The sequence below is a fragment of the Suncus etruscus genome, chromosome 3 (assembly GCF_024139225.1).
Source record: "Suncus etruscus isolate mSunEtr1 chromosome 3, mSunEtr1.pri.cur, whole genome shotgun sequence".
Classification (NCBI taxonomy): domain Eukaryota; kingdom Metazoa; phylum Chordata; class Mammalia; order Eulipotyphla; family Soricidae; genus Suncus; species Suncus etruscus.
In genome coordinates, this window is record NC_064850.1 from 68,196,504 (window position 1) to 68,214,366 (window position 17,863).

The 17,863-nt window shown below is 51.4% G+C and overlaps 1 protein-coding gene across 1 annotated transcript; it reads left to right on the forward strand.

The window, feature by feature from the left end:
- The first annotated feature begins 2,419 nt into the window (after window positions 1–2,419).
- Window positions 2,420–14,346, forward strand: CSRP1 (cysteine and glycine rich protein 1). The gene is made up of 5 exons (XM_049770679.1): window positions 2,420–2,536; window positions 8,470–8,638; window positions 9,591–9,720; window positions 13,263–13,356; window positions 13,770–14,346. Exons 1-5 carry the CDS (start codon window positions 2,425–2,427, stop codon window positions 13,844–13,846), a joined length of 582 nt encoding a protein of 193 aa, XP_049626636.1. The 5' UTR covers window positions 2,420–2,424; the 3' UTR covers window positions 13,847–14,346.
- The last annotated feature ends 3,517 nt before the right edge of the window (window positions 14,347–17,863 follow it).

Genomic DNA, 17,863 nt, shown 5'->3' on the forward strand with positions numbered 1-17,863 from the left:
TAGTGGGACCAGTGACCACACACACACACACACACACACACACACACACACACACACACACACAAGCACGTACGCACGCATGCGTGCACACAACCAACACACACACACACACACACACAAACACAGCGTTTCCAAACAAACCCTGAGGTTTGAGCACATGTTGCCTGCTGGCCTCCTGCATCTATGTGTGAACTCACTGAGCATAAGGCAGGTAAACCCAGGTTTAGAGTTCAGGGAATCGCTATATGGGGAGGCCCCGTGACAGCACCACAGGTTACAGAAGGTCGACCCTGCTGTAGCAGCCCACATGAAGGGCACAAACATGGCTGCTTTCCCTGCTGTCTTCTCCCCTTGCACTGGGCCTTGGCCATCTGGATTTTCCCGGTCAGGAACCTTACAGTTTTCAGGGGTCCCGATTCACTGCTTCCTTAGCTCCCTATTTACAAGTCCCTGCTGGGCATCTGGAGCGTGAGGCTGGTTTTTGTTGTTCTGACGCCCCCTCAGTGGTCTGGATCTTGTGGCTGTTTATATCCCTTAGAAGCTCTGCACAGGGTGAGTGAATGTTCAGTTGGAGGCAGAAGCTCCCAGGGGGACAGTTTGGGGGAATCTGTGCGGAGCGGTGGAAGTGTAGTGTTATTTTAATATATAGAGATAGTTCACATGTGTTGGGAGGGGGATGGTGAGGCCTTTCTCAGCTAGGTCTGCTAGGTCTGGCTCCTGAAGACTGCAGGAGAGATGATCTCACAGGTAGTCAGATGAAGTTCCAGGAGTCAGCCTGCTTTATTTCACGGTCCTAACCACCATGTACATTTTTTCACATGGCTTCTATGCTAAGCCTTTTTTGTTTGTTTGTTTGTTTGTTTTGGGGGGTGCCACACCCGTCAGTGCTCAGGGGTTACTCCTGGCTGTCTGCTCAGAAATAGCTCCTGGCAGGCACAGGGGACCATATGGGACACCGGGATTCGAACCAACCACCTTTGGTCCTGGATCGGCTGCTTGCAAGGCAAACGCCGCTGTGCTATCTCTCCGGGCCCATATGCTAAGCCTTTACTAAGCAGCCACTTCTCTGCTTCTTCTCTGACACTCTCTGCCTGTCTTCCTTTCAGGACTCTCCAGGCTTCCTTGCTGACTGACTCACCTTTGCTGATTTCTCCTTGTTGATTCTCTCTGCTGATTTGCCTTGCTCATTCTCCTGATGTTTCTCTCTGCTAATTCTCCTCTGTTGGTCTTCAGCTGGTCTTGGGTCCTCCATCTTCTTCATCTTCACCTTCTGCATTAGGCTGCCAATGGTCATCTTGGCTGGAATCTAGGGTGGGGAGAATCCACTCCTCTGCCTTCTACCAGTCCCTTTCCAAAGAAATTTCTTTCCAGCTTTTTTACAATAAGTGACCTCTATTTGCAGTTTGGGAGGCATGGTCCTAGGAAAAGGCACCTTTGGTAGGAGAAAAGTTGGGTGCCTAGGCCTCTGGGTGGGGGGGAGCTCCAAGTTTTTCAGCTCTCCCCTTCATTTCTAGTGTATGTCCTACCTGAAGGAGCCTCTGCCATATTCAGAACAGAGGCCACGTGTGTTCTGGGCTCTCCATTCTCAGTTCAGCTTAAGAAAGCTGTGACAAGCGGAGCCGGAGAGATAGCATGGAGGTAATGCATTTGCCTTGCATGCAGAAGGTTGGTGGTTCTAATCCCGGCATACCATATGGACCTCCGAGCCTGCCAGTAGCGATTTCTGAGCATAGAGCCAGGAGTAACCCCTGAGCGGTGCCAGGTGTGACCCAAAAACAAAAACAAAAGCCAAAAAACAAACCAACCCCCCCCCCCCAAAAAAAAAAAAAAAACACAAAAAAAAACGAAGAAAGCTGTGACAAGCCACAATAAGGCCAAAGCGCTCACCATTGTTGCTCTCTTCTTCTTTGGTCAAGGATTCAAGTTAGACCATGGTTCGAGCGCCAGTTGTTGTTTTAATCTAAATTAACAAGAAGAATCAGCAGAGACAATCAACAAGGAGAATCAGCAAAGGGGAGTCAGTCAACAACGAAGCAAGAAGAGCAGCTGAAAGGGAGACAGAGGCAGAAAGAGCCAGAGAGGGAGCAGAGAAGTGGCTGCTTGGATAAGGCTTAGCATTGAAGCAATGTGAGGAAATGCACAGAGCAGTTACGATTGTGAAATAAAGCAGGCTGACTCCTGGAACCCCATCTGACTGCTTTGTGAGTTTCTCCGCTGTCACCCTGCAACCTGCAGACCTGTCAGGCCGTAGGGGCTGCAGGAGCTGGACTGAGCTGATAAAGGCCTCACCACTGTCCTCCCAACACAAGTGAACAGTCTCAATATATTAAAACAACATTGTAGAAGCTTCTTTCCTTCCAGTCACAGGCCATCTACATTTCCTTTCCTGAAAAACTAACTCCCACTTCTGTGTCTCTTTCCAGAATGCCGAACTGGGGAGGAGGCAAGAAATGTGGGGTGTGCCAGAAGACAGTCTACTTTGCTGAAGAGGTTCAGTGTGAAGGGAACAGCTTCCATAAATCCTGTTTCCTGTGCAGTGAGTATGCTCCCTGGCCTGTGGTTGCTGGGGGGACCAAGATCTGGGTCTGAGCCCCAGGCTGGGCTGTCAGCACCCCAGGAACTGGTCCCCAGAGATTGTAAACAGCTTGACATTTGGCCGAGGCACAGCTGGGGCGGGCAGTGCCTCAGGGTCTTTGTTTCTCTCAGAAGCAGCTCTCAGAGGGGAGGGCCTGGCTGGGCAGCTGGGAGGGCTGTCAGGAAAACTTTCCACTCCTTTTGCTTCTTTTTCCTCGCCACTGTCCTGGCATTTAGGAGGGAGCACTGGAAGTGCCAAGGCTCAACTTCCTTTAGTCCAAATGATCCCCCTCACAAGGCTACTGAGGAGCGGGCAGAGAGGAGAGGCTGCTTGTTCTCTGAGCCTCAATGGCCAGGGCTCCTCTGTATCCCAACACCCCAGAAACTTGAGGGACCTTTGGTCTGTGCCCTGCCAATTGGTGGAGGTGTCACTGGGTGGGGCTTGTCCCCCAGATTTCTAAAGGGTTTGGTTCCTATGATCAGAGCAGGGCCTGCTGGTTAGGAAGTAGCAGTGTATTTCCTTGTGGAGAGCCAAAGTGAGGATCAGAGCACCTCAGTGAGTGAGGCCTGTGGTCCCCGAGCTTGTCGCATGGGTGTGAATCTGAATTCAGTTTTCACAGTCTGTGGGAATGGGCCAATGGCTCTCTCCCGGGAGGTTTCCTGAAGGCTCCCAGCAGAGAGGAACACTTACCTAACTGGGCGTATTCACTGACTACAGCTTCCTCAGACACTGGCACCCACCCCCTCCACACCACAGAACATCTTCCCTATCCATACACCATTTACCCTCAAACCCATGCATATACACAACACACATATACCACTACACTGTACCACACAGACAATCTTAGAAGCATACTATTATACCATCCCACATGCACCCCTCACATAGCAGACACAAATGTTACATCACTCTGTTCCTCACACACGACCTCAGACACATATCTACCACACATGTGAGTCCCTCACACGCCACATACACATATCACTACTCTGTATCACACACACAACCTCAAGCACATACTGTAGACTTACAGCCCTTAGGATGGCTTGGATGGTGGAGATGGAGGCCTTTGTCCTTAGGCCCCGGCCACGTGGCTCCATCCCCCATTAACCGGCAGGTCATCATCTTCAGGTGGTCTTGGCAGGAATCAGACTCACTCAGGCAGGCTTCAGGAAGAACAGCTTTATTCATACCCTATCCACCACATGTGTGGTCCATCTCAACCATTTACGCATGCTATCCTTAGCTTGCCCTGCGACTTAACTTCTTTCAGCCTTGTCTCCATCCTGGCAAAGACCTCAATCCCCTGGGTCAAAGGCCTGATCTAACCTTCCCAAGACCCCTCCCGGGAATGGGTGGGGGTCTTGCAGGTAGATACACCTAAATCCAGGGTGGACTCACAACATACCACCACCCCAACACACACATTTACCGCCACCTCCTGGATTATGTTACCACCCTGTACGACAACACAACTTCAGAAACACAGTTATCACCACCCCATGCCACACATATATCTCACATATTAGACACATATTTACTACTTCCCCATTCCACATATACATGCTGCACATATACCACCAGGCATATCACACATACCCTCCACACACATATACTATACCCTGTACCACACACATCCCTCACAACCACACACACACATATGCCACCGCCCTGTACTATACATATACGCCCTTACACACTTATATAACCACCCTATACCAAACACAGAACTCAGACACACATATAACACCAACCCATATACTCCACACACACATATACCATCATCCATGTCACATGCACCCTTCACACATTTACACACATATATCACACTCTGTACCACACACTCACACCACACACACATATGTACGCTGTACCACAGCACCAGAAACACATAGAGCATACCCTGTACTATACATACCTCACACCCCACATATATATTTCCCACAAATGCCACACACATATAACCATTCTGTACCATACACAGCTCTCTCTCACATACCCTTCACACACACACACACACACACACATACACACATACACAACACACACATCTTACCTATACCACACAACTACCCTTATAGCTCTGAGTGACCCTGTATGAAGTCCCCTGGATTTCAGAGGTCCAAGAAATGGGGCCCCTCTCATCCCCAACATGAAGTGACTCTGGGGGCTTTGTCTCTGGTGATCCAGGATCCTGGAGGCCTGAGTGGATCTGACAACACTTCTGTTCCCTGGCCTGCAGGCAGCCAGCGCAATGACTAGGGCAGCTCCGGCACAGACTGCTATACGGAAGGGCAGGAGTAACTCTAGCATCGTCACCTGCAGCTTCAAGTTCAGATCAGCCTCTGGCACTTGCTATTTTCTATGCATGCCTTATTTATCAGGGCCTTTGCTCTGGCAAGGAGGACTGTCCTAGGGCCTCAGGTCCCCTCTCTTTGCTTCAGTGTTTCTCAACCTCTGAGATAGAGGAGTAGTTGTGGGTGAATGCTCCGGCCTGCTGGGCAGGAGGTGGCCGCCAGAGAACAGGCCTGACCCAGGGCATGAGGGGGTTTTAAGATTAGAAACAGTTGGAGAAAGGCTAGGGAGCAGGTGTGAAAATGGGTGTTGGGACACCAACAGGAAGAGACAGTTTTCAGTTGTCTCCAGGGCCAGTCCGGCACCAGACATCTGCCTTTCAGGTGACCCCAACAATGGGAGGCCTCCCAAATGTTACCCATCCCAGTGGCCTGACCCACAGTAGGCAGGTCGCAGGCTCAGAGGAGGTATTTCTGAGGGAAGAAGGGTGCTTGGGTGCAGGGAGTCAGTAAGTGGCCAGTTTGAAGGAAAAATTCTGAACCCCAGAATCAAGGAGCTTTTCTCTGAAGGAGGAGCAAGCCTGCAGGTTAGGGTCTTAGCCCCTAGCTGGCTGGTCCTAGAAGGTCCTCGGACCATCCCATGGCTCTGAGTCTTATGTGGCTTCCTTGGGAGAGTCTGGGACAGACAGAGACCAAGGTCAGGAAAACAGCCCTTTAGCCAAGAACTGGACATGCCAATGCTCTCAGCAGGTTCCCATTAGTGGCTGGATCACTCACCCCTGTAGCCCTGGCCTGCCCAGGCTCTGTGCCCATCTCTGAGTGATAACCAACTTTCTCCCTCTTCTGGGCTGCAGGCATGAGGGGAGGGAGCTGCCCGCCTGTAGATAGCAGAGCCACTCTGGCCTAGCCTGGATTGTTCTTCAGCAGTCCCGGCATCCCTTGTGCTCACCACAGCAGCATTTCCGGATCCACCGTCCTGGTTTCCTGTTCTTTCCCCTCCCACCCCACAGGCGTGGCCCATCAGGAAGGATACTGGGCCTTGGTGCTAAGAGAATCAACTTCTATGTTTGGGTGGGTTAGGGACCTCCCACTTTTGCCTTGGGATTGCTTGTAACCCCTAACAGCAATTGTTGATCCACCATGACGCCTCCCCATTTGACTTCACATGACTCAGTAGAATGTTTTTATGTTTTTTTTTTTTTGTTTTGTTTTTTGGTTTTTGGGCCACACCCGGTGATGCTCAGGGGTAACTCCTGGCTATGCGCTGAGAAGTCGCTCCTGGCTTGGGGGACCATATGGGACGCCAGGGGATCGAACCGCGGTTCATCCAAGGCTAGCGCAGGCAAGGCAGGCACCTTACCTCCAGCGCCACCGCCCAGCCCCTGTTTTTATGTTTTTTGGGTTTTTTTTGGGTTCACTCCTAGTCTGAGCTCAGAAATTGCCCCTGGCAGGCTCAGGGGACCATAGAAGATGCAGGGATCAAACCCAGGTCTGTCCTAGGTCAGCCACATGCAAGGCAAACGCCCTATTGCTGAGCTCTAGCTCCAGCCCAATCTGTAGAATGTTACTTAGGGCTTCACTCAAAATGTACTTTAGCTGAGCCTTTGGTGCTTGCAGCTAAGTCTACACTGCCTGGATCATCATAGAGGGGTGGAGGCCAGCAGAAGGTCTGGAAGTGGGTTCTCCTCCAGCAGGACAGAGCATCTAGGAGGACCAAGTAGAGCATAACCAATGAGAGGCTCAATCTTACTGGGATTCAGGACCATCTGGAAGTGTCACAGCTATTGGGCCCAAAAGCCCCTGATCTCTTGCTAAAGAAGTTAGTTAAATAGAACCCCTTTCCCTCAATTGCCCTGTTCTCTCTTTCTGCCTTCCCTCTGCTACTGGAGTTCAGTTCAGCTTGGGTCTTACCGGAAGCCATTCCATTCAGGCCAGTTTCTGACTTCCCGCCCTACATGGGAATGTTGGAGTCGGGGCCTGTTGTTCTTTCTGCTCCTTCCTGGGAGCCAAGGCCCTGGGGAGGCCATGGAAAGCTCCATATTTGGTCTGCACAGTGCTGGAACGAGGTGGGGATCTCAAGGGCAGGACAAGAGGGGCCTTATTTAGTCTGAGCCGTCAGCCTTGAGCTCAGGGTGAGAGAGGAGCAGGGCAGGCTGACCCTTGACAGCAAGAGCAGTAGGTGACAAAGATCTGAATTTTGATGAGGTTTCCCCAGGGTCTTCCTCCATCTCCATGTTAGAAGGATGTGCTGGAGGACATTGAGCCCCCATGTTGAGGGAATATTCCAGGATCAGACCTAAGGAGTTGAGGCAGGTGGTCACCTTGTCTAACCTTGTCTCACCTTGTCTGCCACGTGAAAGAAAACTACTAAGAATAGGGGCTGAATGGACTGGAGAGATAACACAGCAGTAGGGCATTTGCCTTGCAAGCGGCTGATCCAAGACGGACTGTGGTTCAAATCCCGGCATCCCATATGGTCCCCTCTGCCAGGAGCAACTTCTGAGCACAGAGCCAGGAGTAACCCCTGAGCACTGTCGGGTGTGACCCAGAAACCAAAAAAAGAAAAAAAAAATAGTGGCTGGAGAGACAGTACAGCACGAAAGGCATGCATGCAGCTGACTTGGGTTTGGTCCCCAGCACCTTATATGGTTCTTCAAGGTTCATCAGGAGTAGTTCCTGAGTACAGAGCTAGAGTGAAGCTGAGTACTGCAGAGTGGAGCACCAAAAATAAAAACAAAAAAAAGTAAATGAAAAAGGAAGTTACTAAGAAAAGCCACTTCAGTTGTTCAGCCCTTCACATGTATTTTCCTTCCCTTTCCACACCTATATTTCATGTGACCCTGGACAGCAGAACTGTACACTGGACTTTGGTTCTGACTCTTCCTCGGGGCCCATCTGCTCTCCTCTGAGCCGTTGCAAAAGATAAACCAGGCCCATAGGCCTCACCCTCTCATCCTGTCCAGGCTTTCATCCCCATCTTTCCTACCCAGGGGTGCTGAAGTGCTTTGAAATGTCTTCCTTCTCTGGGAGTTTATAAGGTTACAACTTCACATCCTGTTGTGAGGAGCGTGGCCTGGGTCTCATGTCTTGTTTCAGATCCCCACCTTGCTGGGGGTGGGAGTACTGAAAAATATGAAACTTGCTACTGGGGCTCCCCATCGGCTCCCCATCCCTCTGTTCTACAACCCCATGCCCCCTCAGTCTGCCTACTCTGGACTCCGGAGTGTGGCAGGAAAGCTCCGAAGCCCAACCCTTCTTCCTTTTATATTCAGCTCTTGCTTGGACATTTGGTTTCTGTCTAGGGCAGAGTGGAGGCCTGGAGCAGGCTTCCTTGGCTTGAGTCCTTCAGGCCACTGGGTTGTTGAACTCTGGAGTTTGCTGCAGTCAGCAGAGGCCTGATAGTGCCAAGGGTGGACCTTTTCCAGGCTTTGGGACTACCCAAATCCTGTCCCTGTCTTCCCAGCTCCTGAGCATCCAGGTGCTTGGAAGGTCATAGGCTGGTGTGCAGAGCCTGAGAGACTGTCACATTCTCTGCAGGGGGCTTGTTGGGAGCGAGCTGCTCCCATACCCTGCAGCAGCCCTTAATTCCTTCCACAGTGGTGTGCAAGAAGAACCTGGACAGCACCACAGTGGCTGTGCATGGCGAGGAAATCTACTGCAAGTCCTGCTATGGCAAGAAGTATGGGCCCAAGGGCTATGGCTATGGCCAGGGCGCTGGCACTCTGAGCACTGACAAGGGAGAGTCACTGGGCATCAAGCATGAGGAGTGAGTGCCCTGTACCCCTCTTTTCTACTGCACACCTCTCTACCCAAAAGGCCTTTGGTTTTTAGGGTCATTCTGGGGCCACGGGAAGATTCGGGACTGCAAGGGAGAGGCCTTCCTTCTATCAACCCTTCAGGCTCAGTTGTTACAGGGGCTGTGGCTGGTTGGGTCTGAGCTGAAGGACTGAGGGCAGCTATGCAGGCAGAAGGCTAGTCTGTCCCCAGCACCACTGGGTCCCCTGAGAGTCACTAGGTGCCTAAAGATAAATACTGAGTCCAGGCAACCAAAGGGAAAGTACAGTTGGGGAGGTCACTTGCCTTGTGTGCAGCCAACCTGGGTTTAATCCCTAGCATCCCATATGGTCTCCTTAGTAACCCCAGGATTCCTAAGGGCAGAGGCAGTAATATTCCCTGAGCACTGCCAGGTATGGGGGCCCCTAAAAACTTGAATCCAGTTTCCTTCTCTTAGAGGGGAAAACACAGGCCAGGTTCAATGATGTGGGAGTCCAAGCCTACCAAGACAGACACCTTGGCCATCATAGTCCCTGGTAGTTTTTACCTCACTAAGGGCACTTCCTTTCTCTTCCTGGGCATCCCAAGGTCCCAGCACCTACACCCTAGGACCTGTGGTCTCCCTGGAGGGTGGGTAACCCCTTTTGGCCACGGTCATTGCCCCAGTAGGGTGACCAAGTCAGCAGATTTCTCCTGGAAATAATCTGAGAGCAGCTGGACTGAGGGTGAGGGAGGAGGGAAACTTCTGAGCAAATGAGGTGCAAAGTGACTCCAGCTCTGGCTCAGGGCAGCTGAGGGAAGAAGGCTGTTTCTTCAGAAAGGAGAATCTTGCTGGGGTCCCTGTTTGACCATCTCCAGGGCAGTGTCTTGCCGGAATGAGGGAGGCGGCCCCATCATGGTACACCCCCACCTGCACCTCACTTATATTTATCTTCTCCACACAGGAATCCTGGCCACAGGCCCACTACCAACCCCAATGCATCCAAGTTTGCCCAGAAGGTCGGTGGTTCCGAGCGCTGTCCCCGGTGCAGCCAAGTGGTCTATGCCGCCGAGAAGGTGATTGGAGCAGGGAAGGTAAGGCAGGCAGGACAGGTGCCCCATCTTGAAATGTGGGTTCTAGCACTGAATTTCTAGCCCTCACTTTGCTCTCAGGGAACTTGAGCACTAGTGTTTGCTCACTGCCTTCTGGGGGAACACCCCCACCTTGTCTGAAGGCTTATCCCTGAGACTTCCAGAGTCCCAGGAGCTCAAGTCAAAGATCTACCCAGACAACAGAGCTCTGAGTACCCATTGCTTCCTGCAGTTACCTGCTCCCTCGGGGCCCTTATCTTTCTAGGAAGAAGGCCTGAGATATCTGTCAGATTTTCAAGGTGATTTGTCATCTCTAACCCAAAAGGTGCAAAGGCATCCTGTCTCAGTGGTCCCATGTACCCCTGCATGGAGGATTTTCTGATTCAGGGCCCACCAGAGCCCCAGGGAAGCTGGCTGTACACCCCCCTCCTCAGTGGTTGTCTCCAAAGCCACTACTGAGGAGGCTGAGAGAGTGGCTTTGCTGAGGGATTTCCAGAGATTCCAGCTCATCCCAGGTCCTTGCCCATTACAGGCTGTGGACCACCTGCCACTCTTTGTATCTGTGTCCAACATTTCAAAGCTTTTTCCATGGCGAGAAAGGGCCTGGGGAGTAGATTGATCCTACACAAGCCAGTTGAAACACTGCAGGCTCAGCGCAGCTTGGAGTGGAGTACTAGGCATGACTATGAAACCTCCTTTTTCTCTTTTGAGAAATGAGGTATCCATTTCAATGACTTGGAGCCACTCTTGTTGGTCATCAGCAAACTGAAAGGGTCAATGCTTGGGCCCAGCAGTATGGCTGCCTTGGGCCAAGTCACACCTGCAGCACTTGGAGACTGGGGGTTGGGGGGTGGAGGTAGACTAAAGTGCTGGGATTGAAATTGGCTTCCTGCAGTGCGCTCACCCGAGCTAGCTCCCTGGTTTCAGGATCTTGAATCATTGCAGCATGATGAAGACCTTCTAAGGACTTTGGTCTTAAGCAGTGAGGTTTGAAGCTTCTGAGTTGTGTGGCCTTGGACCAAGGGTTTTGGGTTCCCAGTCTCTGCCTGTGCTTTTCTAGTCACACAGGTGCATGATGGTCCTTGGTAAACAAGGGAGTTTTTGTTTATTTTGGTTTAATTTTAGTTTTTGGATCACACCCAGCAGTACTCAGGTATTCCTAGCTCTGCACTCTGGAATCATTCCTAACAGACTTGGGGGACCGTATGGGGATCAAACTTGGGTTGGCTATATATAACTCAAGCACCCTTCCCACTGTATTATCTATTTGGCCCACAAGAGAGTTCTATTATTTTTTGTACTAGAAAAAAACCTTGTGGTGCTGGGAATCCAAAACCTTTAAAAGATCCAATGAGGACCTAAGCAATAGTACAATGGGTAGGGTACTTGCCTTGCATGGAACTTCTTTCTCTGGCACCCTAAAAGTTTTCTTGAGCTCATCTAGGAGTTAACCCCAAGGGCAGAACTAGGAATAAGTCCTAACCACTGTCAAGTGGGCTAAAACTAGATTAAACTAAAAGGTGCAGTGAGGCATTGCTCTATATGCTATGTCCAGGTTATGGCCGAGAGGTTTACTCCTAAGTGATGGGTAAAACCCCTTTACAGGGTTGATATGGAGGCCAGTGAAGATGCAGTAAGATGATTCAATGATATGCAAACAGGATTCATAGTTAATGTCTCACTTGAAGCCTATAAAGTGATACAAAAACACAAACAGGAGCTGGAGCTGTGACCCTAGCGATGAGGCGTCTGCCTTGCAAGCACTAACCTAGTATGGATCGAGGTTCAATCCCCTGGTGTCCTGTATGGTCCCCCAAGCCAGGAGTGATTTCTGAGGGCATAGCTAGGAGTAGCTCCTGAGTGTCACTGGGTGTGGTCCCAAAACAAACAAACAAAACAAAAACCCCACAAACAAACAAAACCACCCATGAGATCTGTATGTCTCTTATCTACACAGGTGAGAGTTCTGGTTAAGGGTAGACTATAGAGGGGTAGGGATAAGAGCTGTTTGTGTATAAGCCACAAATTAGATGGAAGAAAGCACCACTACCCATGCACACCTTTGTCCTTTTCTCACAGGGACCATAAGGGAAGGAGACTCTGTGGGCCCAAGTATAGACTGTGGAGTTGGAGGGCAGCTCTGCAGGGAGAGGGGGAGGCTTAGGGCCCAGTGGACCCTACAAAGGGCCCTGCTTTATGGAAGAAGGAGCAAAGCTGGGGTCTTTGGGATAGAGCTAGGGTCTGGGACTAGCTCTCTAGCCCCTGCAGCCTCTGGAGCACAGGACAGGGAGCCCAGGTACATGGCCAGACCCTATTTCACTTCCCCATTCCAGGGCCAGCAGCAGGGGAGGGGTGCAGAGAAAGTTGCTTTGCCCTTTAATGGCCTTGTTTTCAGAGTAGATAGCATCAGACAATAATAAACCTTTGGCCTTGAATCACCAGACCGGGGTTTTCAGGCAGTGGAAGGAGGTTGGAGAGGGAGCAAAAGACAGAAGAGAAGTGGGGAAAGGGCAGTGTTGGGGTGTCCTGAGCACTCTGGGGATGCTGAAATTATCTATATCCAAACCATCAATGCAAAAATGTCAGCATGTTGGTGGCCACGCAGCCTTAGCTACCTATAAAGGAAATGCTGGGCCCGGAGAGATAGCACAGCGGCGTTTGCCTTGCAAGCAGCCTATCCAGGACCTAAGGTGGTTGGTTCGAATCCCGGTGTCCCATATGGTCCCCTGTGCCTGCCAGGAGCTATTTCTGAGCAGACAGCCAGGAGTAACCCCTGAGCACTGCCGGGTGTGACCCAAAAACCAAAAAAAAAAAAAAAAAAAGGAAATGCCAAAGACCAATGCCTGGGGAGGCTTTGGCCTGTGTTTAGCAAAGTCATCAACACAGTGGCCTGAGCCTACTCAGCTCTGGCCCGCTGTGCCCATATACCAGTGGGGCAGGCTGGCAACCCAGGGCCAACCCCAGACTTCCCTTAGAGCTTGACCACCTGAAGAAACAGCTCCAAGGTTCCTTCTCCCCAAGTTTATGACTTAATAAGTCTGCTCCTTTCAAGGTCAACATGGACAGGGGACTCAAATCCTCCTCAGTGCTAGGCCCAGGCCTCACAGCTGGGCTGAGAGAGCTACATTCATCCACTGTCCAGTAGATACCCAGCTGTAGATTCAAGACCAGGCAAGTTGCAAAGAATCTTAGTCACAAAACTGTGCTCTGAATTAGGCCCCATTCGTGGCACTTTCTAGGTCATTTTTCAGAGGGGTGAGAAGTTTCCGGGATGAGGAGATGTTGCTGCCGACTAAGCTGACTGGCCCTGTGCCTGACCCTCATCAGGCATTATACTTGGGAGAGCTTGTCTGGCCTTGCAGATGTGGGATAGAGAGTGGGGCAAGGGTCATCCCTTGGCCTGCTCCCTGCACTGGGGCCACCCAGACATCCTCTGAGCAGCACCACTGACTTGACCCACGAGACTCATGACTTGAGACTTGGGTGAGGTGGACTGGGGTATCCTGAGCCCTGGGGGCAGCGTGAACTATTTCTTCTTTCCCTAGTCCTGGCATAAGTCCTGCTTCCGTTGTGCCAAGTGTGGCAAAAGCCTGGAGTCGACCACTCTGGCTGACAAGGAGGGCGAGATCTATTGCAAAGGTGGGTGCTTGCACTGGAGCTGGGGGAGGGGGCGGTGAGGGCTATGGAGGCTGTTGACAGGAGCAGAGAACCCATCTCGGGGAAATTGAGCCACTTTGGCTGTGGGATGCACCCAGTCCCTCCAGTCTGACCCCTTCAGTGTGCAGAGGGGGACGTAAGCTTGGGGTTAGCAGTCAGGGGAGGAACTGGGCTGAGAGCCACATGGCCCTTAGGTGTACTATGAGGCCAAATTGGGTACCTGTTCTGCAATTTGGTACTCTGACAGCTGACAACATGACTACCATCATTCCCGTGGTAATGGGCAGCAGGGGGTCCATTTCCTAATGGGGTTAGTACTGTTGAGATGTGGGGACCCCTGAGCTGGCTGTTGGAGGGAGAATGAAGTTGAGCTTTTTTCCCCCATCTCTCCGCAGGATGCTACGCCAAAAACTTCGGGCCCAAGGGCTTTGGCTTTGGACAAGGGGCTGGAGCCTTGGTCCACTCGGAGTGAGCGCCCGGCCAGCTGCCCCACTCCTGTGCTTCCTCCCAGCAGCCTTTTCGACCTCCAGGCCCCACCTCTGCCTCCCTGCCTTGCTGCTCTCACTAACCCCCTAAACCCAGCTGGCTCCCTTGGCTGTAGGTCTGCAGATGGCCCGGGATCTGCACCCTCACCCACTGGAAACACCAGTGTTCTGAGTCTGGGTGGGCCCTGTGCCTTCTCCTCATCCAAACCCACCCAGCTTCTTGCAGTGGTTTTCAATCCCCAGTCAAGGACCCATGTGGGTGCCTAGTGTCAACAGGTTTTATTATTCCACCTTTATTTAGGCCGAGTATCCAGGGTCAATTCACTAGGATCCCTGAGCCCACAAATTAGCACACAGAGGAGAAGCTGAGCCTAGTGGTATGGGTGCAAGGCAGGGGAAGCTGTGGTTTGTGGGATCCAGACCCCCACCGCATGGGCTTGTTGCTGCCCTGAGCATGGGGAGGTGGTGGTGGGTGATTTAGGAAATTGCTGAGTTAAGGGGCCAGATTGAAGACATCTGAGGGGCTTGGCTCCTGGCCTTTTGAGGCTGTGGAGCATTGGTGTGGCCCCCCAGGGTTAGACAACAATCAAGATCTGAGTATCCCAAAGTCAGGATATCACCCCAAACATACCTTGTTATGTTAAGGAAACAACACACTCCTATTTAGGGGACCACATGGGAGGGGTCCCACAGCATCTGCCCTCCTTCCTAATGCAGCCTGGGCCTCTGCTTGCTTCTCACGCCTGAGTGGCCCTCGAGTGTAGAGTGGCCACGCCAGCCTTGGACTTTCCCCACACCCCTTTCTGAGAATGATCCAGATTCTCTGGCCTTCCTCATCCTTTCACTCTTCAGGAACCCTGCTCTGACACCCATCCTTTCAGGCCTTCATTGGAGCAATGGGAGAAGAGGTGGAGGAGCGGTCACTGCACCCACAACTGCCAGGATGATTTGAGGGTCCTCAGGCTGGAAGGGCTGGTTACACAGGCTGCCTCTACACTCATTTCTCTTTGAGCATTAATAAAGTTAGAGCAGAACATGTGTGTTGGCCTCACACTGGGCTGCGGTGGGAGGGGACTTCCAGCTAACTAGCTGGAACCTGGAGGAGCCCCCAATGGGCAGGTCTGCCTCCTTGACTGCACCCCACTGTCCCTCAGATTTCACTCACCATTTACCCAGTCCAGCCCTGTCAGGCCCCCACAGCTGCATCCGGGCATGGAAATTGAGACTTGGAATCGGAAGGGCTCAGCAAGACCCCATACTGCTCAAATATTCCCCCTTAGATTGGAAAGTCCCAGAATGTGATGGGAATCCAGCCAGAGGACTTGTCATATAAATCTGCAAAGCTCCCTTCTGCAACATGGGGGGAGTAGCAGTGTGGGGGAGGAGGTTGGCTCAGCCTGCTGCTCTGTCAGGTTGGCCTCAGTCCACTGCGGGGCGCTGTTTGTACTTCCACAGAGAGCAATCCCAGTTCTGGAGCCTGCAAAGTATATCAAAGCCTTGATGGGGTTCCTTGGTGGCCTCCATTTAGGTGAAGGACTAGAGAATTCTTGGGGTCTCTTTGAAGGACCCTAACTCAAGAGGACCCCTTCCCACCCTCACTTGGTGGATTAGGAGCCATCGCTACATGTGTTAAGTGGATGATACAGTAAGTGATTTCTCATGCCCCAGCACTCCTACTTCATGTCCTCACGCAAAATGGGTTTGTTCTTTCCCAAGACTAGAGCTTGAATACTCTTACCTTTTTTCAGTTTTTTGCCCACACCTGGCAGTGCTCAGGGGTTACCCATGGCTTTGCACTCAGGTATCATTCCTGGTGGGGGTCAGAGGATCATATGGGGTGCGGAGATTGAATTTAGGTTGGCCACATGAAAGGCAAATGCCCTTCCCACCATACAATCTCTGGTCCAGCCTGGGCACTCTTTTTGTTGTTGTTGTTTTGTTTTTGTGTTTTTGTTTTTGGGCCATACCCAGTGACGCTTAGGGGTTACTTCTGGCTATGTACTCAGAAATTGCTCCTGGCTTGGGGGACCATATGGGACACTGGGGGATCAAACCATGGTCCATCCTACGTTAGCGCGTGTAAGGCAAATGCTCTGCTGCTTGCGCCACTACTCTGGCTCCAGCCTGGACACTTTGTTTGTTTGTTTGTTTTGTTTTGGGTCACACCCGGCAGCACTCAGGGGTTACTCCTGGCTCTATGCTCAGAAATTGCCCCTGGCAGGCACAGTGGACCATATGGGACACTGGGATTCGAACCACTGTCCTTCTGCATGCAAGGCAAATGCCTTACCTTCATGCTATCTCTCCAGCCCCATCAGCCTGGACACTCTTAACTTGTCCCAACATCAAGTTCAAAGTTGTTACTAGATGTGGCTGCTTCAGACAGGACTGAAGCCAAGTGTGATTCTTCCAGAGGTGAGTCTGGACCCAGCCATGACCCCATGGGCAGCATGTTTTGGCAGAGACTGAAGCCAAAGACAGGGCATGAAGGAAAAGTTAGACCCACCGGTTCTAAGGGGAGATGCGCCTACACCAGTCCCAGACTGGGGGTGGGGTGGGGGGCAGCACTTCTGCTAGGCCTTCACCTGAGAAGAATTCTCTACCTAGGGCCCATTGGGGGTGCCCAGGTCATTCTTTGGCCCAGCAGGGTACTGCTCAGGCCCGAGCTGAGACTTCCTCCTCACAGAGCTGATAATGTCTGGGAAAGCTGAGATTAAGAATCTGCTGCTTGCTGCTTCTCATTACCCTCAGGAATTAAAAAAAAAATTTAAAAAAATAAAGAAATAGGACCTTCACACATATACGGCCTGTGCTCGGTTACCCACTGAGCCACATTCCCTGCCTCTGGGAGCTCAGTTTGTTTTTTTTATTTTGTTTTGCTTTGTGGATCCCTCCAGGCTGTGCTCAGGGTTTATTCCTGGCTCTGTGCACAGGGATCATTCCTGGTGCTGTTCAGGGAACCTTATGTGCTATGAGGATCAAACCCAGGTCAGGCACATGCAAAGCAAGTCACTCTCCACTGTAATATCTCAGCCCATCCTGTGGTGTCTCTGATAAGTCGCTTTCCCTGTCCACATAATAGTCACCTCCCCAAAGCTTCACCTCTACACATTGGACTTTAAGAGTTCGATATATGACCTGGGGAAAACCAATATTTACTCCAGTCGGCCATGTCAGGCTGCACTTTTGGTGAACAAGCACATCCAAATGTCCCAGTAGCCTTCCTCTGCAGTCTGCCTTCTTTCTGGAGCCCTGTGACTGAGGTCCCCAGCCAGCACTGAATTCAAAAAACAGAAAGTAGATGTTATAATTACAACAAGCTGCTAGAAATGCCTATAACTTCTAGCTGCCTAGCTCACAGGGGCCAGATGGTTTCTCATACCTCCAGTGTAGGCTGGGATCCAAACACTGCAAGACCCATCATGGTTGCACAGATACCAGAAATGTCTGGTATTGAAGGGTCTAACAAGAAACAGACAGTGATGGGGGTGGGGTGGGGGCAAAAACCTTAGCGTGCCTGAGAATTATCAGAGTGAATCCTGAGCACCATCAAGTGTGGCCTCAAACTCCTAAAGGACCCCTGCCAAACCAAGTTTAGACTCAGTCAGCTTGTGAACTTACTAAGGTGGCTTGGGAAGCTTCTAAGTTCATCTTAGCAAAGACACAGAAGGGAGTGGGGCAGGGGGCCAGAGTCAAAGGTGTTAGACAAGCAGGACTATACCTTATAGAACTGTTCTGCCTTCTCCAAGGATCTGAGGATCTGCCCAAGACAGTGAGGGACACAGCCTATCTGAGAAGATAAAATTTGCCATCTCTTGGGCAGGAGCCCAAGTGGGGAGCACTTCACACGTGGCTGACTCAGGTTTGATCCCCTTTAAGATGCTACAGTCTCTTTAGGAGTGATCCCTGAGTGCAGAGCCAGAAATGAGTTCTGAGCACTGCCAGGTGTAGCCCACCAAAAGCGAACAAAACAAAACAAACAAACAGGCAAACGTAAAACCAAG

What these genes read in the sequence shown, in the direction of transcription:
- CSRP1 (XM_049770679.1), top strand. Translation starts at nt 2,425, where the DNA reads ATGCCGAACTGGGGAGGAGGCAAGAAATGTGGGGTGTGCCAGAAGACA. An exon ending in TAAATCCTGTTTCCTGTGCA is followed by an intron (nt 2,537 to 8,469) that starts GTGAGTATGCTC and finishes TTCCTTCCACAG; the next exon opens with TGGTGTGCAAGAAGAACCTG. An exon ending in CTGGGCATCAAGCATGAGGA is followed by an intron (nt 8,639 to 9,590) that starts GTGAGTGCCCTG and finishes TTCTCCACACAG; the next exon opens with GAATCCTGGCCACAGGCCCA.